The 27,953-nt window shown below is 43.8% G+C and overlaps 2 protein-coding genes across 3 annotated transcripts in view; one reads left to right on the plus strand and one right to left on the minus strand.

Annotated features, from left to right (window-relative positions):
• Positions 1-459: 459 nt before the first annotated feature.
• On the minus strand, positions 460-5,758 carry LOC135368233 (endothelial differentiation-related factor 1 homolog). Its single transcript, XM_064601384.1, has 5 exons — positions 5,527-5,758; positions 5,401-5,452; positions 2,994-3,154; positions 1,945-2,038; positions 460-686 (listed from the first exon to the last, which is right to left on the minus strand). Exons 1-5 carry the CDS (start codon positions 5,602-5,604, stop codon positions 631-633), a joined length of 441 nt encoding a protein of 146 aa, XP_064457454.1. The 5' UTR covers positions 5,605-5,758; the 3' UTR covers positions 460-630.
• A 147-nt stretch (positions 5,759-5,905) lies between these two features.
• Positions 5,906-27,953, plus strand: part of LOC135368232 (large proline-rich protein BAG6-like) — a 32,232-nt gene continuing 10,184 nt past the window's right edge. Inside the window, exons 1-19 of one of the 2 annotated variants that reach the window (XM_064601382.1) lie at positions 5,906-6,042; positions 6,521-6,624; positions 6,759-6,800; positions 8,051-8,126; positions 9,292-9,530; positions 10,862-10,933; positions 12,943-13,071; positions 14,002-14,106; positions 15,940-16,114; positions 17,383-17,527; positions 18,346-18,475; positions 18,979-19,146; positions 20,773-20,895; positions 22,703-22,916; positions 24,301-24,409; positions 24,943-25,183; positions 25,953-26,037; positions 27,200-27,462; positions 27,530-27,619. In XM_064601382.1, the coding sequence (XP_064457452.1) occupies positions 6,562-6,624; positions 6,759-6,800; positions 8,051-8,126; positions 9,292-9,530; positions 10,862-10,933; positions 12,943-13,071; positions 14,002-14,106; positions 15,940-16,114; positions 17,383-17,527; positions 18,346-18,475; positions 18,979-19,146; positions 20,773-20,895; positions 22,703-22,916; positions 24,301-24,409; positions 24,943-25,183; positions 25,953-26,037; positions 27,200-27,462; positions 27,530-27,619 (2,469 nt within the window). In that variant the 5' untranslated portion in view covers positions 5,906-6,042; positions 6,521-6,561. The remainder of the gene's footprint in view (positions 6,043-6,520; positions 6,625-6,758; positions 6,801-8,050; positions 8,127-9,291; positions 9,531-10,861; positions 10,934-12,942; positions 13,072-14,001; positions 14,107-15,939; positions 16,115-17,382; positions 17,528-18,345; positions 18,476-18,978; positions 19,147-20,772; positions 20,896-22,702; positions 22,917-24,300; positions 24,410-24,942; positions 25,184-25,952; positions 26,038-27,199; positions 27,463-27,529; positions 27,620-27,953) is intronic. The other variant, XM_064601383.1, reaches the window with a different exon arrangement.

Genomic DNA, 27,953 nt, shown 5'->3' on the forward strand with positions numbered 1-27,953 from the left:
TTTTTTCTTTTTTCGTTCTTCTAGAATATTCCACGGGGATGTCACTTGTGTGAATGCACGGACACGGAATAGAGTTCACAGAGAAAAAGGGGCTCGCTTATGTGGCTGCATAACGGTAATAGCTATTACTCAAATTCAGTACCAAGTGGTTGTCTTTGTTCCCAGTAATTAATGAATCTGTTATGGTGTTTCAGTTACCAGCTACAACTTTGGTAAAGCACCATTTTCGTTACTCATGTTCTTCCGTGCAACGATGACAAAGATTATTTACTGCATGGGTGTCTTAAGCATCTTAGGACAGCAGTGCAGTTGGGAGGTAGGAAAAAAAAAAAAAAAGGGAACACTTTGGTGTACTAACATTTCGGTTAGTTAATTATGCGAGCCTTTAAATTAAATACGGTAGTTGTGCGCTGCATCCACGGCACTGACACTAATGCATAGATGGTACGCAACCAGTGGTAAATGTCCCCAGTTTATTCAGCAACCTTTCGCACAAATCACTGGCAAAATAGTGTACACTTGGCCTTTTGTAACAAAATAAAACGCGGGGAAACGCATATTAGACCACATCGTTGCCAGAAAGCCGCAGATGAAACCTGAAAACCAACTTTCAGTACGAAAATTCCCTTTTCACTTTTTCTTCTCGCACATCATCTGTCCTTTCTCCTTGCCACGCAGCCTCATGCCTAGAAAGAGACAAAGAAATATGGCAGAATTAATGCGAATCCTACGCGCTATTTCTACCTACAGCAGCAGCTGTCGGATCCACCTGAGGTATTACGGTTGCGTTTACGGAGAGGAAAGAATCCGCACGCCTGCGCATAACGGTGTGGATGGGTTGATGAATAGTCGCTTTTCTGGATCGCTGCACCATGGATAGCGCTGGAGTTCGGGAAGCTCCATGGGATGTGGCTGTTTTTGCCTCGCATATTACGCGTGGGTTCTTTTATTGACACGAGTTCCATTTCTTTTTCATTTCAGCTTTACAATCATCTTTTTTATTAATGCAGTTCCGAAATTTGCTCAGTCAAGGCCACCTTTTTTTGTCACCGCAAGACTTGTGTGCAAAGCCTCCCCGCATCTTCCAAAATGATTCTAGATTAAAAAGCTTACAAAGCTAGCAGGTCGCACGGTTGCATTTGCACGGTGAAGAACGTGACTCTGCGACCATATGGGGCACACACACCAGGTATAGACGGAAGTGTGCGCATTAACTAGCAATGTGCAACTCACAAAGTGGTTGTCTGTGTAGCGTCCTCTGTCTTCTTTCCGCACGTTTCTTCTTTCTACGTTTGATCCAAACCAAGTCGTATCACGTCAGTGCTTTTGCAGCTTTTGTTTTCTACCGTGGCAGAGACGTCGGTGCTGACGTTTGCACGTGCATCCTTTATCTATTTACTTAGTTTAAAGATAACAGAAACTACCTGAACGGGATGCAACAAAACAACTGCCTGTTTTTACAGGGAACGTGTTCCATGTCGGTCCAGACGCACACTAAGCCCCCTGTAACCCACTCCTTTCTGCTGTCCTCTCTCCATCTGTCCACATCTGTACACTGCTCATATCTACAGCTGCTCTCCGCAGACGCAACCGGCATTACGACGTGAGACTGTGGCACCCTATGTGAGGTGCAGGCGGAAGCACTTTAGCGCAGGCCTCTCCCAACGTTAGCCCGCGCCGGCGGAAGCACTTTACTGGGAGCTTCAGACACTCTTCCGCAGACTCCACAATCTCCCCCAACCCCACCCTTATACCTCCACTTTACAGCTATCACTGTAAAATACAGTGCATCGTGTCATCGTCATCATTCAGACTCCTGCTAACCGGACGGTGATATCGCTCTAAAAATTCTGGTCGTCACATCACCTCTCACAAACTCACCTGCCTTATCTTGCATAACAGTATCATCTAGGTAATGCATCAAACGCAGATTATGTGACTTACCAATGACTCTCTCAATTTTGGCGAGCACTTGCTGGTTGGGGATCGCACGACCCGCTTCGTAGTCGTTCACCACTTGCGGTTTCTCGTTGATTTTCTTAAAGAGAAGCAATATTGCTCGTGTGAGTCTCGTATAACAGTAGTGCCAATGAAACTGGAAAAGCTAACTCGAGTTATGGAGTCAGCTGAAATTTTATGTAGCAATGATCATCCAAGTGTACATCTAAGTGTCGTTTCATAGGTAAATGTCATGTCGTCTGTGTAGACAGGTAAATGTCATCTATGCGGCTGGCACCGTGAAAGAAAAGCTGGCGTCAAAAATGACACCCTCTCACTGCTACCCCTGCAGTATCGGGACCAGCACTCCCAGGAAAACGTGGGTTATCTGCGGGTCTATCCCAATCATGAATACCGTCATGTGTTGGACAGAGATGCACCAGCAGGAGCTATGCTGCCCAAACCAACGCTTCTACAATTTCTGATGTACAGAAAATTGTCTTTAACGGTAATTAGGGTTCTTCATTTGTGGGTTAAGCCTGATTTTTCACGATGTTCACATGACAAACATACATCATGGAATTTGAGTATATATATTTGAGGTATTATACTGGAGATCCCTGAGGTTATCAAATTTGACTACCACGGTAAGCCCCCAAAGGGGGTGAATTAATGATATCAGCAAAAACACATCCAGGAGGAGACCTGCATATCCTTTTATGGTCCCGTCCTGCTGATCCTTAAGACGAGGCTCCATGGAGCCGGGACACATGTTAGAGTTCACCCGGACATTCAATGTCCCAGTTCAAAGTGCTTCTTACCTGGTGACCTGTTCCTACCGGTACGAGTGCCACAGGAGGTCACAGAACACAGTAATGACATGCGGGCATCTGCGCTTTCATACACTGAATTTCTGTGAATTTTTGTGCGAATACATCACTCAATTGTCGCTCTTTTCAAAGTACAAAAATCATAAAACCCCAAATAAAAGAGGCATAATGATACTAATGCGTTTCGCCGCGGTACATTTCTGATGCAAGTGGCGAGTGACTCACCGTTGCGAGGTCCTTCTGGGTCAAGCCCTTCCCCTGCCGGCCTTGCTGAATCAGGCGGCCAACGTCAAGGGTGACGCGGTCGTGGTGCAGCTCCTCGGTCTCTCTGTCGAGCTTTGCCGTGTTCAGCGAAGTGACCTGCTTCTTGTTTGTGGCGGCGTTAACTGCGGAGCATTCATTTCGCTTAGTTTGTTACAGCAGCAAAACTTAAAGACACCCAAGACTGGGGAAAACGAAAGTGAAAATGAGACTTAGAAAACGCCACGAACCAGTGAGGTAGAAAATCCAGCGAAACACTGACATTCTTTTCATGGGCACCGTTTTCTTTATCAGTTGCATGACACGAGTATTATAAATGTATATTAAAAACTAAAAATATTCCTGCATGCGTTCACAAAATCCCAGAGTGCTTAGTATCACTTTGAACTGTGGGAATTTACTAATACGAAAGAAACGGACGGCCTCCAAACTGTTCCGATTTCTCCCCTACCGGTCCATTGTCCACGATGTGTCAAGGTCAGCGAAAGCGAAATGTGAAGGATTATTCTTCGCTCCGCCGCTCAGGATGCAATGCGTGCGCAAAGAACACTGGGATTTTCTGAACTCATCTATTGCATTTTTTGCATCCGTGCATGCTGCTGGCCTATAATAACCATGGACTATTTGACACCGTCCCCATAACTAGGGTTCCAAGTTTTCGGTTTTAATCGAAAAACATACACTGGGTAAATTTTCCCTCATTCGGTTTTAATCGAAAAACGTCAAATAGAGAGGAACATTCCAGGAACCATGACAGATAATTTGCTGCACATGCCCAGCTGCAAGATTCCAACATGCAAAGCAGGCTTTCCTTTATTACTCTTCTTTTCTTGGTATTTGCCACGGTTGGATGACCTGCGACCACACTGAGTGTTCCAGGGTCAAACTTTTTGTCCCGGATCGGGTGCTCTGGTCGGAACCTCATTCCTCTGCCATTGTAGGTGCCCCACCGAGCTTGTGAACCTTTTAGGGACGTGACATCAAGTAGAATCTCGGTCACCGGCCTTTAGTTGTTTAGTGGAGAGGTTACGACCGTACATACACCTCCACTTTCCACGTACGGCGGTCCTGTCTTTCCACTGCATCCGAGATGGGAAGAAAAAGGAAGATGGCCTCGGACTAAGTTTGCAAAAATCAAGATTTTGAACTCTCAGGCAAGGAAGATGTTGTCGTATGCAAGTATTGTCGCGCGACATTTAATGTGGACTGTGGAAGAGGTGCAGCGCGCATATCGGAGCACGTGCAATCGCGGCGCCATGGGAATCTGAATAATCCTCGTAACGAACAAGGTGAGCAAACGCCTTCCGGTCATTCCTTGCAGCACTTACACAACTCACTCACACTTCAATTATTTATTGTGTACATGTTGTTATATTATTATTTTTTTTTTACACATGTGCATTTATTTGTGGGACTGTGTTGCGGGCTTGCCCTTTCAGTCCCAATGTGAATGTGAAAAAAAAAAAAGTATCATGAATTAATTAGTGAAACGCAGGAGCCGTTCTTTAGAGGCACTTACATTTGGCCATGTTCTTAACGTGTTGTTGTTGTTGTTTAAGCTGTGTTAGACACGCACAGCACTGAAATTACAGTGTAATTGCTATTCGCCGACCACTGTCTGGTAAACCATGTACACGCAAGGAAAAACATCGAAAAAAACAGCTTTAGTTTTGTGATATTGTGACAGTGAAATACTCAGGGGGCTTTCACATCTCCTCTGGGTAAAGCTACACTTCAAATCAGTTATTCACTGTTTATTCGAAATTCCAAAAGTGTTGTTGAAGTGATATGCAAGGGCCAGAGCACTGATGGAAGCAAAAGCAGAATAACAACAACAAGAAAGTTGCCAAAAAATGCAATGGTAGTTTCGCTTGTGGAGCTTGGGAGTGCTGTACTTTGATATGATGATGCGGCTCGAAACAATGTGCAATCAAGGCCCGAGAATTCTCTGAACGTTCAGGGTCAGTGTCCTTGGCATTACACATGACACAATAAACATGCGCATGCGCACTTCGACTGCTCCACCGGTCCCTTTAAAAACCATCATTTTGTATATTGCTCCAGCAGCATATGCTCCAGCTCACCAGAGAAGTAGGAAAGAGCATACAACGCTCCATTTCGTGACAGCCTCTCGGCTGAGACGAAGGTGGGTGTTGAATACAAAAGAAAAAAAAAGAGAAGGAAAAACAATAGAAAAACCCGCAAGGAGACATGAAATCGCCCTACATGGCGTTGAAACACGCAGTACACCAGTGAAAGAGTGAGCTAAACTCCTCAAAATATATGGGCCGCTCTTTTAGCACGACCAACCAACAAATCCAAAACTTAATTACGATGTACAGCTGCGTTGTTGCGGAGACACAGTACTCACACTTTTTAGTGGTCTCAATGGGAACGCCTTGCCTTTGGGCCGCATTAATAACCTAGAGGGAAATATAAGCACTGCATCAAACGTATGACTTCTGCGATATTCTAGAATGCTCTTCGATCAACAGACCTGCTGAGACCTCAGCTGGCTAGCCTTCATGGGCTTCTTGCGGAGGTACGTGACAGTATCCCAGTCTGGCTGAGCCATTTTTCGTGATTTTCGATAGCAGTTTAGTGACTAAATAACGATGTGTTCGGGACGAGATAAAAGTCAGCGACAGGCAACGTTCGAACGTCGAACCTGTGGTCGAACTCGTACACACATGCGATTTTGTCGGTATGGCGACAAACAAACTCTCGTTATCACCAATTAATTGCGCATGTGCGACGGGGCACGGTGTAATTGGGTTTTCTGTAGATATGAGAAACGTAGAAAATGTGTAGCACAAAGTTTTAACAATACTCTCGTATTTCAGTTTACATTTAAGCAAAATATATTTGTGAACAACAAAATAGTTCTCTACGCAACCGCTAGGGCTTAGAGTCTGATCACTATTGTGCTTCTGTGGTATCTTCTGAGCTGTTCCATGGTCTTTAAAGTGCGTTTTGCATCGTAGAAACAAACCTGTAGCATCGAAAGTGTGTTGTGAGTACTTTACACGCCTTGCACATTACTGTATAAGCGGATGCTGTGTTCGTCATTCGTGACGCAGTCGTCGTTCTCATGACTCAAAATCGGGCTCCCGTCTCGTTTTGCTTTCGGCTTGCTAGTCAGTAAATGGGCGTCACGGTGGTAAATTAAATTGGGATTGAATTATGCGCTAGGTGACGGTTTACCGAACAAGGTACCACCTGCTGGCTATCTCCGAGAACAAGTCCAGGCCGAAACGTAGTAGCTGCAGCTGACCGTTGTGACGACTGGACTTGCAGCCCGGTTCACGCTATTGCAGTGGTTTATTCACCCCCCCCCCCCACCCTTTTTTCCTGTGTACTCCTGTCACAATATAACTGTAATAAAGGTAGAAGAAGAAGAAAAATGTCAACGCAGACGCACACACGCATTGGAACACTATAGTGTGAACTGGGCTTAGCAGTACTACTGAAAACTGGGCTCCTTGTTACAGAACGACAGAACCACGGAGAACAGCAACCTGCAACATCAGATATGTTGGAAGTTACTGTAAAGACGCTGGACTCGCAAAACCGCAACTTTTCTGTGCCCGATGATGTGAGTAGACGTAATTTCTTAATTTGTTTTTTTCTGTAAGCATCTTACTCGCTGAGTTGAGGTAGCTGTCATAAACTACTGAGCCATTGATTTTTCAGCTTAATTTATTTCTTGACTGTTTTTCTCTCTACAAGATAACCGTGAAGAGCTTCAAGGAGAAGATTGCAGCTTCAGTGGTATGTTACATTACATACATGTGCCTCAAGATGTACAAGACCAGTGGACCTTTTTCACTACGGCTTATGCGCATGCGCACGACCTTGAGGTGCCAGAGAGGGATAGGTTCAGGTTCGCTTAATCCCTTTCAAAACAGGGCAGGTATCTGACCAAAAGGAGATACCACAAGCGAGGATCTAGACAAATTGTTGGAAAAAAAAAAAAAAAAAGAGGATAACACATCCGCTGGGTCGTCCGTGGGGTGTCACTAGTATCGCTGCACAGTTGCACAAACACCGTCACTACTAGTCACTGGGATGACTGGGATCCTGCTGGCTTCGCTTGTCTTGGCCTCGGGATTCGGTATTGGCTTTTTTAGCATACAAGGGTCGAGTGTAGTTTCGGTTTCTAATTTTCAGAGAATGTCCGCTGAGGCGCAGTTCCTCAATCCGTCTTCATTAGACGGATTTATTAGACTTATGTCCGTCTTCATTAGATGGCGCTGTACGGGGACCAATGGGGAGAATGCATGAACGTCCCGAGCTCGTTGGTCCCACTCCAGATCGGTTTTGATCCTTTGCGCTGCCCTCGTGGATTTGTTTTGACGTGCTCCGAGTGTGATTCACTGGAGTGCAGCTAGGACACGACGCGTATGTGAAAAAAGGTCCACTGTTTTACTCCTTTTTTTTTTCTTTTTTCTGAAAATAAGCCACAGGTGTCAGAACCGTGCGTGACGTAAACCCAACACGTGGGACCTGAAATGGACAAACAAATCTTACAAAACAGTCATCGTAAGGATGTGCTGTGTTGCGCATCATTTAGTGTTGCAGAACCCTGTGGCCCACGCGTGTCAAGCAGTGGTGGCCAACTGAGAACTATACCAGTATAGCCCAGGTTTCCACCTTTTCGGTTTATAAGGCGATAAACTTTTGGCTGTTTGGTTCGAACAGAAACCCAACGAATCGAACAGCCCAGTGTGTCGGTCGTACGTTGTGTAAGTGGCAATCCAATATGCACGCATGTGACACAGCTACAGCTTGGGACGAAAGCTTACGGAACACTGCACTGATGTATTAACGGAGCATCTCCATGGTAGTGAATGGGAGCGGACAAAATTTTGACTCGAGTAACACATGACTCTTTTGACGCTGGAGTAGCTACTTAACGTATCGGCGTAAAATAGATACCGTACTAGTTTTTAAAATTATAAACTAACCACACTGCGGTACACGTTGTTTGATGTACTGATCTGTGCAATCTTTCAATTTAGAACATTCCTGCCCATAAGCAACGTCTCATCTTTTGTGGGCGAGTGCTTCAAGATGACAAGAAGCTCAATGAATATGGTGAGTGTATAAAAATAGGCTGCATCTTTGACCATCTATTGCACCTATTAATTGCACTTGTAATTCTCTCCCCACAACAAACCGACATGGCAGATGATGATCGATAGTACACCCTATGAAGCTGGTGCTTTAAAGGAGTAGTGAGGTTGCATTTAATACCCCTGTCAGACGGGCGCACTTACGGCCTTCACGGTTACGGTCTTAAGTGCACACGGTCATTAAATTGTTGCAAGACAGTCAGTCATGCGGGCTTTGGGACAGAACTGAGATGCAAGGGCAACGGAGCTCCTTCAAGACAGTTTACGGTGTTCTCCCAAAACTGTCGAAGTCTCGTTACCAAACTCCATGAACAGATGGCGCAGATTTCCTTCAATTCGAAATAAAATGTTTTTTTTTAGATGTAATGGTTCTGCAAACTTTTTTCGTGCTCAATGCCTTGAGTTTTTCTTGTCAATATTTGCACTTTGCTTCTCATTATATCTCGTCATTTTGTAGTGATACCCTCAAACCACTGCACTCCATGTCGTCTGCATCCAATACTGTGCGTGCACAATAAAACATCAAAATTGCTTCAAAACAATTATCGTTTGCTGTTCTTCAGATTGGCTAAGTGCGAAACAAATGTTCTTTCTGAGTACTCACAGTGAGAACAAATGTGATTTAACAACATTTCATTCGCAGATGTGTAGACATCACCAGCTAAACGCCCTCATGGATACCGTCTGGCAGCCTTCCAGGATTTAAGGCCATATTTCAGCTACGGCCTTTTCTTAATGCCGCTTCCTTAAAGGCCGTTCGTTTGTCAGTCTGACAGAGGTATAACGTGGCTCCAAACCCTGGGTCATAAGTCAAGCTGTCCCTCAGGAATCACCATGCAAAATATTTTCAGAGTGCAGCATTATACGTGATCATATTTACGAGAACAGTCGGAGAGAGCAGCCGCGGACAGATGGCACAATCCTTGTGTGACATCGGCAGGTCCCCATGCCTTTTCTCTTTTTTTTTTTGTTCTCGGCCGACATGCTGCTTGGGCCAGTCTGCGCCCGGAGTGACGCGATTTAAGCTCTACTCACCTCTTACTGTCGTGTCTTGAGCAAGTGACAAGTGGTGCATTTTTATCTGCAGCAATGTTCAAGCATTTCTGGATTTTTTTTTTTTTTTTCAGATGTCAATGGGAAGGTGATCCACTTAGTGCAGCGTCCACCTCCCCATCCTGGAGGCCCTTCTGGATCAGGGGGATCCACGTCCACAACTCGTACGACTGGCCCACCACCAGGGGGTCCCGCAGGAGGTGGTGGTGCAGCTCCAACTGGTGGCATACTGCATAGCCCCCGAGAGGGCAGCAGTTTCCTTTTGGGAGCATTCACGATACCGCAGGACATGATAGATCCTGCTCAGGTCCAGGTGCGCGTCTTCTTTTATGTGGTTAAACTGCACATCACATGCAGTGACCGAAACGGGCCCCAGGGAGTACTTAGGCCCTCGTGTTTCAGGGTTAATTCCGTTGTAACCCCCCTCCAATTTGCATAATCTTCACTTAAGGTAAAATGTGAAAACTCTCAAACTAATGAATTGATGCAGCACATCCATCCTGCATCTTGTGTTAGTCTTACGAGAAGCGCTTCGTTTTTACGTTCTGTCCGAAAATCTGCTTTTCTATCTGATATCACCCGATTTTACCCTGTTTTATGGCTCCCGAAATAAAACTTAATTCTCCCCCCTCCCCCATTAAAAGCAAAAAAATCATAAACCCTGTGAACACGGGACCCTAGTTATACATGGTCTAAATTTAATCATACACTGGAAATCACTGCATGCTGTATCCTGCATGCTTTTTTCATTATAACAGCTATACATTTATATGATTCACTGCATTTTCTTGCTGGATGTTTTTCAATGCTCTTCCTCGCCTGGAATGGCTGTTGTCACCTCAAGAGCAGTTCTGACACCCCAAGGCATTTTTTTCTAAGACTTCACTTCTTGAATTAGGGTGTCCAGCGAGAACAGCTTGTCCCCTTGTACACAATGTTTAAGAGTAACTGTAACAGTAACTTAACTGCTAGGCCTATCGTTTTCAGCTTACCGTATTTTCACGCGTATAAGCCGCACCGGAGATAAGCCGCAGGGCTCGTTTTTAGGAACGTTTTGAAAATTATCCGGCAGATAAGCCGCAGGCAATACGAGACAACTCCTATGTGCGACAAAGGAGACCATAGAGTAATGCCATAAACCCTGTGGTCCATACTCCGGGATCGGCATAGTGTACAACAGAGGAGGTCAGTTCTACAGTTCTACCAAGACCGGATTGTGCCCTTGTTGGGCGCTTTTCATGCATTGAAGGGTCAGTGGTCTCCCAGAAGGCATGAGTCACTGTCACCACTTTCGTTAAAGGTGCATGGGGGCAATCTACTCGAATGTGGACCCATCCCTGTTAGGCACTGTTCGTGCATCAGCAGGGCAGTGCTATTCCAGAGACACTGTTGACCCTTGTGTGTGTGTGTAAAATCAGTGTATGGGGAAAATACCTTAAAAAAAGTCATCAGATAAGCCGCACCGGTGGATAAGCCGCACAGCGCCCATGAGAAAAAAAAACCGCGCATAAGCCGCGGCTAATACGCGTGAAATTACGGTAACTTGTTCTGCTGCACCTTAACTTGTACTGCGGCAGTGAAAAAGCTTGGCAAAATTTGTCTGTTTTGACAGGTTCTCCTAATCTCGTGTACTACTTATTACAGCAAATTGTCCAAGAGGTGGTCTCAGGTATGGGAGAAATTGGAAGGAATGCTACTGTGATGTCTCGAACGTCGGTAAGCCATACAGCTACGTCCTGTACTTGATTTATTTAAAATTTTGGAGTTCCAATCAAAAGCAGGGATATATACGAACGCCACGTGGAGGAGCGAGGAAGGGGAGCGCACGTGTAATAAGAGAGGGAGAGGGAAGGAGATAGGGTGATGCGCTCCCTAGATGGGAGCTCGTGCCGCTCATTTTCGCGTTTGCGACAGCCGATTTTCCAGCTGGGATCTCAATGGGAGTCTAATGTGCCGCTCTTTTTTGCATTTGTGACAGCCGATTGTCCGGCCCGAAGTCCGAATTATGCGGAGCCCGCTGAATTTTTTTATGAATTAATGAGAGTTTCCTGCCACAGAAACACATGGTTGTTTTGACGGGACCAACTGGAGGAGCCGAATTATCAGAAATTCCGAATTAACGGGGGCCGAATTAACGAGATTGTACTGGGTACTACTGTTTGTACTATCCCGAAATGTAACCTGTTACACTTATGACCTTCTGGCAGGGACTTCTAGAAAATTCATATCATCTCAAAATTTGTATAATCCGTGATTGTATCATCAAGATTCCGCTGCATTTATATGCTTACAAATTGACTTACATGAACAACCCGTCTGCCTCGAAATAAGATTTTGTGTAGATGTGTGCAAATATGGAAATTTTCGAATACGCATCAAATACGAATAATCTAAAATTGTCCTTTGAATATCGAATGGAATATCACGTCATACAATAAAGGCTTCTAAGATGCTTCAAAGTGTTAAGTTTTGATGAAGCCCCAAAACCTTAGAAAAGTGTCTAATAAGGAATATACATTAAATTAATAACTGCATGTTTGTTTGCTTTTTCTTTAATGGGTTTCAGCTTGCCTTCAGCAGTGTTAATGCATTGGCTTAGCATAGGGCATACATGCTTATATGCACGTGTACAGCAAAATTATTTTTACAATGAAACTATGAGATGACACTGAACTTGAAACTTAAAATGAAACATGCAAAACAATGAAACATGAAATGAAATTATTTTAAATGGAAATGAAATGAAGCACAATGAAACAATGTGCTGTTCTCAAGAGACAAGTTGGAAACGATTAAAGAAGAAAAAAAACTTGCACTTCAAAAATCTTTCATGAACTGTGAACACCTATGTCGGCATTGCAAATTCTGATGAAGCAGACAGAGAATGGAAGTTAAGGGCGATTATATGTTCAGAATGTGGGATGTTTTAGTGACGAGCACATCTCAGAAGGAAAATGAAGGTGGCAAGTGGTCTCTCCTTGCACTGACAATGCCTTCCGCATTGGTCGTGTAGGCGAAAGACCGTGTGGTTTCACTGTTGCTCTCACGTGTGAGACCGATTGTTCCGGACGGTAAAGCATAGTTTGGAACAGCCTCATTCATTAGTGCGCAGTAAAATCGCAATCATCGACAATGTTGTATGGCATGATTGTTTCCGCTACGTTCGTGCTCGGCTCTTCTTTCATTTCACGGCAGAAATCTGCGCACGGGCCTCAAAACTTTGTCGCGCCAACCCAGGAGCGGGCAAGTCGCGACCAAAATTGCTCGAATATTCAAATATTCGAAAACGCCTCTAATTTTGTGCTTAGTACCTGCTGCAAATTGTGCGCAAATATTCAAATATTCGCACACCTCTAATTTTGTGCTTAGCACCTGCTGCAAATTGTGCACAAATATTCAGGTATTCGCACACCTCTAATTTTGTGCTTAGTACCTGCTGCAAATTGTGCACAAATATTCAAATATTCGCACACCTCTAATTTTGCGCTTAGTACCTGCTGCAAATTGTGCACAAATATTCAAATATTCGCACACCTCTAATTTTGCGCTTAGTACCTGCTGCAAATTGTGCACAAGTGCTGCTGCGGCGCTCCCAGCCACCATGAAAGCGTCGATGACATTCGTACAATTATGTGTCGTTTTACGGACATAATTATTTTTAATGCAACCGACACAAGTTCCTTTCCACTGTCATGATGATTTATTTTTTTGCTCCCAAATGTCAGGAAGATGGCTCCTCCGTCGATGTGCACATCAACCTGGGTCAAGTTCCATTGCAAAGTGAAGTACAGCAGCGGATCAACCAAGCGCAGACTATGCTGCGCAAAGCTTCAAATTTAGTCACTAGACTGGAGGTGAGGTCAACTGCACAAAATGTTCCTAGCCCTTTACAATGTTAGGTTAGCACAAATAGTCAATTTTCAGTTGAAAGCAATAATTGAACCTCTGTATGCAATAAGGGGATAAGTCGAATTATCCCATTTTTAGTGTTTTTGTTGCAATGACATCTACATACCAGTATGTACCTGCTAAATAAAATTTAGGACCATACTGCAATTTATTGACTCGCTACAGGAGCGTAAGAAACGGGAAATGCATGCGTGTCAATGGTATGGACAGCCAGATCAGGCCCCTTTTCTACACACGGTTACAAATGGTGTAGCTTAAATTTTGCTACGATGCGTAAATGAAGTTCGACTTCAGGGTGTGTACCGACCTGGAAAACCGGGAATTGCCAGGGAATTTTGATGCAAGCGGGAAAACTCTGGGAATTATCAGGAAGGGACAATTGCACACGACTGCCGATACACGGTGAATTGCTAGTGCATTAGTGACTTCGAAAAAGAAAAAAGATAAGGTCCATAAAAGGGGCACAGTACGAGCCTCCCTACTGCAGGGAAAAAAAAGAAAAGTGGCTCACTTAAACAGTACGGAGATACATGTGTTTATATTCTGTTTGTTTGAAATCGGGAACAATGTGTATTATTCGATCATTCCATAAATGATCTGTTTCATGAGCGATCTGTATCAAAGCGTAGAAGCAAGCACAAAAAGGTGAAATTAAATTCGCTCAATGCAGTCAATGAAAACCTGGAAAAGTTAGAATTTGAGAGCTACAATTTGGTAGACATCCTGGTCTGTACACCGTTCGTAGTTGCAGTTGCTTCGCAGCACTGACATGGAATAAAAAGAAAAAAAAAAAAACAGTAATTGTCAGTGAATTGTTCGAAGCTTCTGACCACACGCATGAGCCTAAAATATTCTTTTTTTTAATTTGTACGCAGAATCGTAGCCAAAACTCTAGCCCTTCTGCTGAGCAGGGCGAAGCAGATACAGATGTGGAAATGCCTCTGGCTCCAGATTCAGACATCACCACCACAGTTGGCAACGTAAGTAAAATGAAACCCCGAGAATGGGCACCTCTTTGTCATCCATAGGCGATACCATTTTACACACACACAAGGAAGCAACAGTGTGATACAGTCCTATGTCCTACGATATCCGGAAAGGTGAAGAGAGCTTTGAGGGCAGAGCTTTGGTGGGCTGGGTGTGGCCCAGGGACCAAGAAATTTTGTGAGAAAGTCCAGCTCGTTATTGCATTAGTATTGCAAGATTTCAAAGTCGTTGTGATATTATGCGAGATGATACAAAACTGTATCAGAGATGCTCAATCTTTAGCGGACATTACCGTGTTGCCTCTTGCTAGCAGTATGATACCATACAAGGATGGACGGCGGTAGCCATTGATCCTTCTCCACTCGTAGCTCGCGCCCATAGATCCAACAATCGTGCGTCAGAAATATGTCAGAAATGTGTTTATAGTCAGAATATAGTCAGAAATATGTTTTACGCTGTGCCACATGCCAGCTGTGCCAGCATGGCATGTTTGAGCTTGTTTCTGAGCTATTCCTGAATTTTGGAAAGCAGCAGGAATAGTCCTTGGCTACATAATGGAAGCTCTCCGAAACAAAGCTTTACGGTAAGCATGGTGTTCCTATCCAACTCGCTGATTCTGATAGCACGAGACATTATTTGCTGTAGCAGTGTCCACAGCCATGCATCCTGCTCACGTCACTTCATTGTACAGTGGCTAAGGGCTCCCGAGTACTGCTTTCGAGAAAATTGGAAACTCATTTTCTTCATAATTACAAATTATACTGACTCAAAAACTCATTAAGTGGAGGAGGTCTGTATTGCAAACAAACCGCACTATTTGGATTGGCAGGGGAGCAGATGATGTGATGAGGGTGATCCTCCCTCTGAAGGGATCAGCGCCCTCTGTAGGGCACACGTTTGTAAACCAAACTGCTCAAGAGTTGTCACCACTCTTCGAAACAAAGTTTAATAATGTGCAAATCTGTTAATTTGAACTTATGGATAATTTGAAATGACAATCAGGTCCATGAAAGTCTGCTTGCTTTGTTTGTAAACAAAGTTTTGTAAACCAAAGTTTGTAAACCAAACTGCATCAGAGTTGTCACCATTCTTCAAAACAAAGTTTAATAATGTTCAAATCTGTCAATTTGAACTTATGGATGACTTGAAATGACAATCAGGTCCATAAAAGTCATCTATATTTCAGCGGGGAAAAATGCCCGGTAATTCAAATCAACGAAGTTGCGCAACTGTTTATTCGAACGAGATTGCCCGGGCACGTTTGACTCACAACTGTGCATCAGCCCGGCCACGCACTGAATGCCATGTCAGGAACATGTTTGCTTATTAAGTGTTAAGTTTACTTGTAATCATTATAAGACCATTAGTTATAAATGCGATACTTGTGCCGGAGGGAAAGAAACAAGGAACAAACCAATGTAACGGTATGTACAAACGCGCAGAATAATGCAGCTTACTTGTCTTGTGTCAGCTAGTGTTGCAGCTAGTGTGTGCTGCCAGCGCATCAAGCCCTCGTTCAGAACGACTCCACATTATTTGAACAAATCTTCTGTGCCCTGCGAATTCGGATTAACAGGATTGCACTGATACTCGTGACTAGTAATATGCCTCAAATCTATCACTTAGTATTTCACTACCAAGTGGTTGGTGTGTACACGGAGCCCGAAGTTTTTAGTGTTTAACCCAATGCTTCTCCAAATTTGCGCCCCGAATTAAAGGTTGCTTCTTCAGGGTGAAACCCGATTTTTACCCATAGTAGTGATTTATTTGTACTCCCCTGCTTGATGACAAAATGAGCGAATTTCGTTCTCTGCTTATGGTTCCAGGATGCGAACACCGCTAGTGGGCCATCTTCTTCAGCAGGACGCCTAGGTGAGAGCATAGTCAATGCAGCGAGAGCGGCTGCCGCCGCGGCTGCGGTGGTTGCAGCGAGGGTGTCCGCCAGTTCTCTTTTAAGTCCTTTGGTGTCCGGCGGGGAGGCTAGAACCGAAGCACAACTCGGTTAGACACATTGCAACCATTTTTGTACAATGTTTGTGAGATTGCACACTGTACACTTTGTGCCGTCTACCCCTAATGTTGTTTCGTGCACCGCTATCAAAAAGAGTTGTATTCGGGCAAGCTTTCCAAGTCATTCGCTTCCGCAATCAGTTTAGCTAAGTCCTTTCTGCCACGTGCGAGCAGTTTTGGTTCCCCCCTGTGCCGCTTTACACTTCCCAGAATTCCCAGTGAATGTGATATTCCAACGGTGACATTGTAAGGGCACAGCTCAACATTAGCAGCAGCTTTTCTTCAGTAGCGGTCGCGTGAAGTATGCTATGCGAGCGGGGCAGCTGTCTGTTCAGCCTCCCATTTTCCCTCTTTCCCGTATTGCCCGTACAGGGGCAGTATTTCAAGGTTTCACGTGGTTTCTTCTGTGGACCAGTGCAGGTCAATCAATACTAAGGGCGCAGTGTTTTTGGGTTTTTTTATTTATATTTTTTGAAAATTTGGGGAGGGGCTAAAAACCTGGTTTTAATTCAGGAGCCGTAAAATCAGGTGTATGGTAGGCTGCATTGAGAATTAGTAAACATGTTTCATGCGTCCTGTTTTGTATGTATTCTAGGCTTAGCAAACCTAGAATCCTCAAAGTTGCGCAGTGTGAAAGAAACATGCTTGGTTAACTCCCTACGACAGTTTTTCTCCTCATGGTGAAGGGGGAAAAGCTTGGAGAAACTCCGCGACAAAGTGTCTATCCACTCACAAGGCAGTATTCATAGGGCCGCATGCTTTAGGGATAAAAAACCCAGTAAAATCTGTTTCTACCCCCGATTTGCATCATCTTCACTTATGGTAAAACCTGAAAGAACCCCGAAAATGAACTTGGGAAAAGTGCCAATTGAGCCAACAATACAGGCACTGGAGAACTCTAGCATTAGACGCTCAGCAACTCCTCTGTCAATCTAAGATGCGAGATGCACTCTTTCGTATTTTCTCCCCGAAAATCTGCTTTTCCACATACACACATATATACACACATACACATATGTACACATATATACATCTCTTGGTTTCAGCGCAGGACTTGTAGAATTGTGAGCAAACGGGACTACAAACTTGTTTTCGGGTAGACTTGTTCTTGTGAACACACAGCTCTGTTGTTCAGTAGCAGTGAAACTGCAAAACCCACAGTTCAGGCTGTTCACCAATTTACGTAACCACGTTAGAGCACTGTCCGTGCTTGCACAAAATTAGATGCTGGCTTAGGATTTCACGGCATTCGTGCGCAGGGCAACAGGAGCAGCCTGCCTCCGGGGAAAGGTCGCAGCCCGAGCCTCCCACCTCTGACATGGGTGTCAGTTCGAGTGCAGACACAGCCACCAATGCCACATCAACCACTTCGGCCAGTGGAAGGAGGCGCCGGGATGCCATGGGGTGAGCCATACTTTTCACCCTGATGCGTACCGTACAAAGCCAGTGTTAAAAGTGCTGCGCCAAACTGCGCGAATCACGGGAATCACAGGGAATCACGCGAATTACGTCACCATGCAGCCAAAGAGCTCTTGCTAATTTTCTTTTCCCTTATATGTATATATATATATATATATGGAAGGAAAAAGACACTGACAACAGATTTTAGGGAAGTTAGGAATACTAGTTAATTTAATAGGGAGAAATTAAAAGTCAATGTGTAATGTAATGTAAGTAAGCAGCGTGTAAACCCTCTGCATCTTTTGTCCTGACGACAGTGCCACTGTGGAAACGTCAACCTTTTTTCATTTAACTTCTAATTTCTCCCTATTACATAAACCAGTATTCCTAACTTCCCTAAAATCTGGTGTCTGCATCTTTTTTTTTTCCTGTTTTTCCTGTGTTTTTTTCTGTAAAATTTCATGGCTGCTTGATTTTTAAAAATTTTCCTCGACATATATGATATACATTTATATATATACGTATATTTATGACATTAATACGATATATAAATAATGCGAATATGTGATGCCGTTAGGTTGAACGCAACTATGGCGCATTTACTTCCACCAATAATTATTTGCATCAGTTGTGCGTGTCTGTATCGGATTATATATATAGGGCTGCAGCTGCACCTGAAACATAGTGTACACAGCCAAAGAGCTCGGGCAAACTAGACAAATGTTACGCGGAAGCACCTTGTATGATGCATACCTGTTGCTCCGGTTCACTGTTTAAAAACCTTATTGGACCACTTGCACACGCACTCCCCAACTTTGCAGGACACCAGTTACGGCCCTGGTGCCCATCTTGGAGGAGATTCAGAGCCTGAACACTCGTCTTGCACCTTTCCTGGAACAGTACCAGCAGCTGCTGGGTGGAGAAGCAACTGGTGAAAATCACAACGCCTCAGTGGGTCCCTTTTACTGCATAAATATGTATATTTATGTACTATGTACATATTGCTGACTCTGAGTGGCCATGCAGCGTGCTAACGCCTGGGTTTCATGTTCGCAAGGTTCTGCATTGCACTCAGGTTCTACCTTAGTTCTGTGAAGGAAAGAACTTAGTAGAGGAACACAGTCTGGCGATCATTTGGCAGTGGAACTGTCACGTGGCGTCGTGTGAGCCGTAAAGCTATGGACGGACCTACACTGTGTAGACCCTGTAGACCCGCGTGGATAGACTTGTGATAGATCAACAGAGCTTGAGTTCAAGCCTACTGTTCGCACGTTTTTATGTACCAAAGTTTTGATATTTATCTTCTGTGTGGCTTTCTTTTAATTTCTTATATCTTAGTTCAACCATGCACATTCCTTGACAGTGTTGTATTGTGGAGCATATGTTGACCTTCACACTAAGATTACATTCTTCAAATTTACCTCCCCAATCGCCTGTTCTAAATTAACCCGCAGGATACCCAGGGGCAGTGGAACAACCTGTGCCGTGCCATGCACTGTCTCAGTCATGCTTATCATTCCGTCAGTGACCTTCACATAAATAACACTACACAACCACCAACCCTACGTGCACGTGTTGCTACCGGAGCTGGGGGTCTGCTTCATGCTGGGTTGCCTGTGTCGGTGAGTAACATGTTTGTTTGTTTCCAGTGCTTATGTGTGCGTATAATAAAGTGCCATGTTTAACAACACCCCGCTCCAATAAAAGAGGAAGAGGTTGTTAAAATTTTTTCTTTTAATATTTAATAATCCGAGCAACGTTTGGGCGGCAGAGCCTTGTCAAGTTACCTTCGGTAACTTTTGGCTTTGCTGTCCCACCATGTAAATTGGTAAATCAATAAATTGAAATTGAAATGTTTGGGATAAGTGCATGGAAAGATTGTATTTGGAAGCCAAAAACACATAGTCAGAGCTGTACGAGTATTCAAGGGGCTCGTTATTTTATTCCCCCCCATTCCACCCAGCAATGGGGTAGAGCAATCGCCTGTTGCGATGAAACTCCCCACTCTCCAAGGCCGAAAATAAAGTTGTTGTTTGTAGTATTCAAAATTTCGAATATGAAACAAATATCAGACACTATTTGGATGCTGTTCACAACCTATTTTCAGAATTCGAAATTTTCTAATGTTTTTTTAATGAAGCGAAATATTGTTAACACCATTCTGCATGTGGGCTTTGCCTCATTTCATCCAGGAGTTAGGTGAAGCCCACTTTGAATTACTGCCATTGTTCTTTTGGTGTGTGGCTCCATTCTGCAAGCCAGCTTCCCCTCATTACTCTCGAGCGTTAGCGAAGCCCGCTTTACGCTGTTTACAATGAGTAAAGACACTATAGTCAGTGACAACATAGCCGTACATTTGACCCCGAGTATTAAAATTAAAAACTCTTATGCAGCGCTGATGCACAGTGCATGTGTGTGTAGTTTTGTTTGTGGGCTTCAGTATTTCTTGTAGTTCCCTGCAATAATAAAATACATGGCAATAGCAACATAAGAAAAATGTCAGCAGAAATGTTTCAATGACATCAGGATTTTGTTAGCTAGGAATTTCATTTTTTGAATGTAATTTTCAGCTTTACTTTCGGAAGATATTTTAATGGGACTTTGCAGCCATATGTATTTTGACGTACTGATCTCAAATCTGGCATGAGATTTGAAATATCGCCATTAGAAAAAAATTTACAAGATATAGAAATTTGAGAAACAGGTCTCACCACTACTCAGTTTTAAAGATGAGTAATCATCAGGACATGCACAGTTGTAAGATAGTGCAGGGGGGAAAGCTGTTTTTTCTTACTTATACAATTTTTTAGTGGCAGGTGCTCAAAATCTGGCAATGTTCAAAATTGGTGACCTGTTATGTCCTCTTCCCGAGTGCAACAAGTTGCGCTATAAATTTTCAACAGCAAAAATAGCTTTTCCCTATAGATGATTTATTCACAAATATAATAACACCAAAAACTTTGGAATTTCTGAAGTAGAGGCCCAGAGGAGACTGGTAGTGCTAGGAGGGGGAGTGGTTTGCTCAAAAACACAAACTGAGAATTCAGCACTCATACAGCTAAGTCTGCACCTTTGTGCAGTTTGCCAGATAACAAAAAATCAAAAACAAGGTTGGCAATAAAAACTCTCTCGAAAAATAAGGTTTTGGCCCTTCTTTACTGTCGTATGAACCACATGCCCCCTGTAACCATACCCAGGTAAGATAGGCAGCAGATATTCAGAATGCAGGATGCATTGCTTGCTTGCAGGGCCAGATCAGCGTGGAAACCGTGAGAGCACAGACCGGAGAGTCTGTATTTTTCTCACGACCAACCACAACGTCGTCTGTTCCCTCTGCTCCAGCGGGCATGGCAGCACCCGGTTCAGCGCAGGTTAGATTTTGCTTTTACGAGCATTACTTTTGATGAGCCACAGTTGTTTTCTTTTACTGTTATTTTTTCGTCGATGACTACTAGCACTGTGAGATATTACGAAAGAGAGAGAACATTTTCGTACCCTTACCACTGGGTGGGTGCAGATAAAGTAGCCCCACATTTATGCACGCATGGCGTTCCCTGCTTACCGCATGAACTTCTGGTGCCACGGGATGACGCATTTATCCGATGGAAGTGAAAAATAAAATAAAAAATCGTAGTAAACAAACTTCACGTAACAAAGTTATCCGTGTAGATGTTGCTCTCCGTGCATCCCGATTTTCATGTGCTGAAGTCAATAATTGCGGTCACAGACTATACCGCTAGACTATACACAGACTATACCGCTAGGCATACCAGATGTCGTTTTGTTTCTGCGTGAGTGGCACCCCCAGCGGTAGGGAGATGCAACTGTGCTGCACTGACATGTCCCATTGGAAATACACTGAGCGAAGTTCGCGTCGTCTAATATGCAGGGAACGCGCGGTGTGCGAAAAATGTGGGGCTACTATTTGCACCCACCCTCTATAAAAGAAAGTTATATTTTAAATGTCACATTCAACCAAAGTAACAAGTAAAAGTTTCTAGACAAAAGCATTTTTGGGAGCTCCTCTAATTGATGGGGATTCATTAGTATCTGCCTGTTTTCCCACCGATTTTAATCCAAGCGCCATCGAAATTAATCCATGTGCCATGCAAATTTTATGGGGCATGGATTAATTTAGCTGGCACTTGGATTAAAATCGCCGGGAAAACCTGTAGTAGCGCCCTCGATATGCCTACTGCAATGGTGCGCACCTGACGGCCTTGATTATTGAAGTGCACTTGCTTCGTGCGCCCTTAAGCTGCCCCAACCAATGCCTCCTACATTTCTGTAATGCCTGGCAAGGCACTTGCTCTGCGCCCCATCGCCCCTTTTCTGCTCCTCCTCTCCCGCGACGCTTTGTGCAACTGGAGGCGCTAGTTCCCTAGGGTTGCGAGAATTGTCATCTGCTATTGGTTCGTCGTTTTTCGAATTGAAGTGCCTCTCGCCACAACGCAAGGCTAAATTCTGCTTGCAAACGGCTGTAGCAGCTGCTAGGTATCCTAGGGATTTGATGCCACCTCGTTCCATTCCGGTTCAGGTTTTCATTCGTTCCGGAATCCTGCACACTACATGCGAATCGAAACATCATAACCGAAAAACAGAACATTTCGAATTCCGCCACTGGTGTGGAGCATTGCACACCCTGCTGGTTCCAGAGCAACCATGGTGCAGGTTTATCGAAGGTGTGGTTTCAGTCCTATGTCAAATACTTACGGGCAAAAAAATTTAATGGTGAGGCAGCGATTTCTTCAGTGACTCGCATGGTCACACATTCAAGCCACTCTGAATGAATTAAATATGAGACAGTGCTAATACATGTGTTTAGGTATATATTTGTAGCAATTGACAATCATTTCGTTACTTACAACAGCTTCGACTGATACCAACCTACAATAATACCAACAATAAATTATGGTTATGCTTAAGTCCTAGATAATGTTACCATTCTACATCTGAAAGAGAAAGAAAGAAAATTTTGGGGGTCATGGTGCCCATTTTGCGCAAATATTGAAGGACGACTTTTGAAACGTGTCACCGTTTCTCATCAATTACCAAACTCAAAAACCAAAAGAAACCAAAAGAAAAATTATTCTATGGAGCTGCACAGTGTCGTCATATTTACTTCGCTCTGTGCATTATCGCGTCTAATGGAAATGGTTCCTAAAAACCCTGTTACAGGCTTCAGCACAGGAAAATGTGAGCCAGTCTCAGCGAGGAAATGGACCAAACGGAACATCACCAGCACTGTTGACTGCACAGAGCCCCGTTGTTTTCATGGAACTGGGTCCCGGCTCCATCACCATTGACAGCATCACCACAGGTGTCATCAGCGATGCACCTCCTCAGGAATCGAGTGCTGACGACTCCTCTGTTAGCTCTACGGGACCGGCAGGTTAGTCCATTGAGTTAGTCCTCAATGAGACGTTTGTAGGTATGCACACTAACTTGTTCGGCAGTAAATGCAGTTACATCACCGTTTGTACCAAACCAGTACAGTTGGTTTGAGTAACTGAGCGAGATTTCTCACCAAATTTAGCATAAATTAGATCACAGGTTTATTTACCCAATTTTTACTCTCGAATTTAGAAAAAATATTTCCCCAAAGCCTGAGGCTCTATGTATACGTGATTATATTCACACGTATCAGGATATGAAGTAGAGGTTGCTTTGTTTTATGCCCTCCCTTGTGCTGTTTTTGACCTCATATGTGCAGCTGCAGAGCTATTTGAATTTTTATTTGCGATGTCTTAATATTCGCGAACGCTAAAAAATTGTGAAACATTTTACTCACAAACAAAGAGGCATAGCACTTTGATAGATTGACCCACTGCCTTGATGCACTGACCACATACACCCTGTCAGTTAAATTGTCACAAAGCAACAAAAAGTACTAAGGGTATACATTCCTTTATTTTTACACCTTTTGTTACACGTTTTCCTTATTTTTTTGTCCTGTGTTCTTGGAGCCAGCGTCCTGCTTGCACAAAGCCTGAATGAATAGCGGCGTCACAAACACAGTAATTCCTGGAAATCTTCAATCAACCACGTAGCATGCATGGGCTTCGTATATAGTCGCAGCACGGATGTTCGCCTTGACTTCGGAAGGAGAACAGTTCTTGCCCCGCATGAATTTTTCACGGTTTACATTTTTCACTGTGTACAATTGTGTAGTAGAAGGTTTCTCGAAGCCACATTGGCGCGGTCTCCAGTTTCCTTGAACGATATATGTACTGAAAGGTCTTTTTTTTAAATGTGGAACTACATTTTTTGCTTTCTTCGCATGCACAAAAAAAAATTGCTAACTTAAGTATTCGCAAGTTGGATGTGCAGCCTACGGTTTTAGTCATTAAATATGAACATTGTGGGCCACGTAGCTGATTGAAGCAAGAACGTGAGAATGTGAAATTACAATACGAAATATGGCACTGCTTTATTTATGACTTGTTCCTGAGTCATTAGTAATTCCAGCATGATCTGGGAGTTGACTTCTGAACTGACCAAGGGACATGAACCTTGTCTTTCATGGGTCTTTCATGAAGTTAGGTTCCCGCGAAAATCTTTTCTCAACTCAAACCTGCCCCCAAAATGTGAAAATATATTCCACGCGAAATCAGTTACCTTTAGGGTAAGCTGAGAACCACCGGTATAGACCGTCACTCTTCATGCAAGCTCATAGGTTCCGTGTAGCACCGCTACAATATGCACTTCCAAAACAATCTTCCTGTGTATGCACTCGCACAAAGTTGATGTAAAACACCAACCCCCTTTGCCACCAGGTGCACAGCCAGCATCAACATCTGTTCGTACTACTACTGGAGCTGCAACAGTAACCACGTCCTCGGGAACAACTGGAACACGCACGTCACCAAGCTCCATGCCATTGCGGTACGAAAATTTTCACTGGAAAACAACTGTCATCTTCAGGGTTTTCTGACAACGACCCAAGAGATTACAGCGGCCATGTCTTTTGCACCCATTCCCAGCGCTACAATTTAGAAGCTAGCGGTGGCAGTGCTCATCGGCCCATTTATTGCCTCCTCAATTGCTATAATATTTTGTACTTACCTTACCTTGGTATTTATTAGTATTTACTTAGTACCTTAGTATTTACATACTTATTAGTACTTACCCTAGTATTTAGTATTTATGTGCAAGCGGTGTGTGTCCCATGGGAGATGTGTTCGCTAAAGCTGTAAGTTGGTTATCATCATCATCATTCTACACATTTTCGTGGGAGCAGTCGCTGTCGTCTGCTGTGGCCAGAAATCTGCCTCTGCACTTAGCTAGTATTTCAAAAGTTAGCTAATTATTCTTATCTGATTAATTAATTAAGGACAATGAAAAAGAAATAGCAGTAATAACCAGGAAAAAAATTGAGGAGCTGTCGCAGAATATTTATGCGAGTTTTTCTTTAACAGGGGCTCCACACTAGCATTCCCAGCTGCTCTGGGATCACTGGCAAACCAGGCAGGACTGGGTTTCGATCCATGTCTGCCGTGCAACTCTTACTGGGCTTACATGGAGCAGGGAATTGCCAACCTAGGTCCCCTCGGGATGCAAAGCAGGGGCAGCAGTAGAAATGGCGGCTCATCAGCTAGGGCACGGACAGCAACACAGAGTGCTACTCTGTCAGGTGCATCTACCACGACTGCAGCACAGGTGAAGCAGTGAACAAATTTAATATTTTTATAAATCATAATATTATAATTTAATATATGTTTGAGCTTGTTAAATTTTACAGCGCTAAATGTTAAATTAATATTTAGCAACAGACGGAGTTTTATGAAATGTTAACATATTCTAGTTGAAGTGGGCCACCTTGTAACTACACGAGCAGCCTCCTGACTGTTGTAATAGTTAATTTTCGCAAATTAGCCTCTTATTGTGAAAGATAGAACTTCAGCGCAAGCACATCTGTTCCTTTTGGTGTGCTGATGCCACTTAAAAAGAACTACAGAACCAATACAGTGTGAGGAAACGTCCAATGTGGAAGATCATTCTTGTCGCGGCAATCAGAAACTTCTCTCTTGAGGTCAAACAAGATCTGCTGCTGTGTGAACAAGAGCACGCATTTATCGGCAAGGGATAAAGCATGTTTTTTTGTGCAACGTTAGATGTGTTTGGACAGCCCACTACAGCTCCCCCTGCCCCACCCCCACCAGAGAAATAATGTGCCCTGCATTACACTGCAGTGCTGTGCATTTTGCATATTATAATGCAAGTCTGTGCTATTTCTGGTAGAAAACTGCACTCAGCAAGCAAATAAGTGTGATATTGAACAAATATTGTGCTTTGTGCTGCAGTAGTATCATAAACCTGTGTGATGTGAACGAAATTCAAAGCATGATCATTGTGGCAAAACAGCATTGTGGTACATTGTGTGGTATTGAGATGTACGTGTATATGAACTGTTGCCCATAAACAACAGGGTCCAGATGAACACCTCCACCAAGTTCTAAATGGGCTCATGTCAGCTCTCTTTCAACAGCCTCTAGTGCAGGGGACAGGACCAGGTGAGTCACTTTCATTTTCAACATGCAATCGTGCTCATTATTGCATTTATAGTATGAGTGCCAAAGAGTCTGCTGAGAACCAAGCTGTTAGGACATAATGCATGCATTTTCATGTACGAAAGAATGGTATTTATTTCGTAGTACCCCAAGGGTCCTACTGGACATTGCTGATAGCCGGATCATGTTGTGAATCAACCCTATTATGAACCTGTGATGTTTGTCAACCTATAATGAAGGGCACGCGAAGGTTTTCATCAAGAACTAACACTTCAAAAACTATGCTGCAGTTGCAAACTTTATTTTCACATCTAGGATTCCGCAGACTATATGCTTTGCAGCACAAACATGCGCAATTTTGCTTGTATTAATTGTGTTAAGGGCAATCTTACTCTCATCACAAAGCAAACCAATCAAGCCATGAACTTTAGCATCCAGAATTTAGTGGCCATGAATATGTAACAAAAAGAAGCAGTGAACTGAAAGGATTTTATGGCAATGGAAGTGTTGGCACCTGTGGCAGTGGTGTTGCTCATGATTATAGCTCCGACATAAAACCATGTATTATCGCAAAGTATTACCATGTGATGATCATTCATATCAACATTATGCTTCCTTGTTCCGTGAGCACAAACACAAACTGAGTGAGCTTGCGGGTGTCATACACATTGCTTGTATTTCTAAGAATCTAGTTTTCGGTGTGTGTGCATTATCTGCGATGCACATTATAAGTAGACCCTGAAGTTTTAGGGTTAAACCCGATTTTTCCCTGAATTTGCACCCCGAATCGAGGTTCACAGGTTTAGGGTTAAACCCGATTTCTACCCGCAAAACTGCACCTAAGCTAGGCACCTCAATGACATACTAATTTTTCACAATATACACAGTTGACCTCAACGTCTGATACTATGGATAGGCTGTACAACTAATGTTTGTTCGACAACAGAGCCAGATTTACCCCCAAATTCAGTCTGATGGTAAGTTTTCTGCCCGAATTTGCATAAATTTTTGACATCAAGTGATTGATCTGAATTTTACCCCCCGAATTTGGAAAAAAATAAAACCCGAAAACTTCAGGGTCTAATTATAAGCCGCAAATTAAGCCGCGTGCTTCCCTTTCCAACACCCGGCAACGTTTGTTCCTTGTCGCGTTCTCTATGTCCAGGACAGCGCAGCACTGCCCCTCCACCCTCTGGGGAGCCTAATCGCGGGTGGGTGGCCAGCTCGGGACCTAGTGGCACACGCCCCCTTCTGGATGCATTGCGAAACCAGATGAGGCAGTATCAGGCAGGGCAGTCGGCGGCCCGGGGAGCCAGGACCAACGGGGAGGCTCCTACTCGACAAGAGGCCAGCACTACGTCCTCTCAGGGTGCTGCCAGGCCTCAAGGACTGTCTTCCACTCTGCCTCCTTCGGCTGGTGCTGCCACAGTATGTTCAGGGCATTTGTGGAGCAAGTTTTCGTGTAACTTAACTGGAACTACGTTGATGGTTGCAGGCATCTCAGAACACTGCTGATTCGGCTGCTGACAGCAGTTCTTCAGCTCGAGGCGAAACAGCACAAGACACTGTTCGCAGCTTACTACGTGTAGGTGGCCTCCATATGTTCGTTGTGTCAAAGATTTCATGAGCTAGGAGGATGCTAATACCCCTGCCACACGGCAGACTGAATGTCATTCCCAGCGAATGACATTAATTCTGTGTCACACAGTGGAACCAAATGGCAATACATGCGAATGGCATTCGCCCAGCGAATGAGTTTGAGGATCTCATTCGCTTTTCCCACTCGTACAAACTGTGTGTCAATACAGAGGTAGCAAAAAACAACAACAATAAACCATATGGGGAAATATTTTATCATGAATTTAATAACTTTTGACATGAACGAAGGAAGACTTTACAGAGAACTACCCTCGTTCCAA

Source organism: Ornithodoros turicata, chromosome 9 (assembly GCF_037126465.1).
Source record: "Ornithodoros turicata isolate Travis chromosome 9, ASM3712646v1, whole genome shotgun sequence".
In the NCBI taxonomy this organism is placed as follows: domain Eukaryota; kingdom Metazoa; phylum Arthropoda; class Arachnida; order Ixodida; family Argasidae; genus Ornithodoros; species Ornithodoros turicata.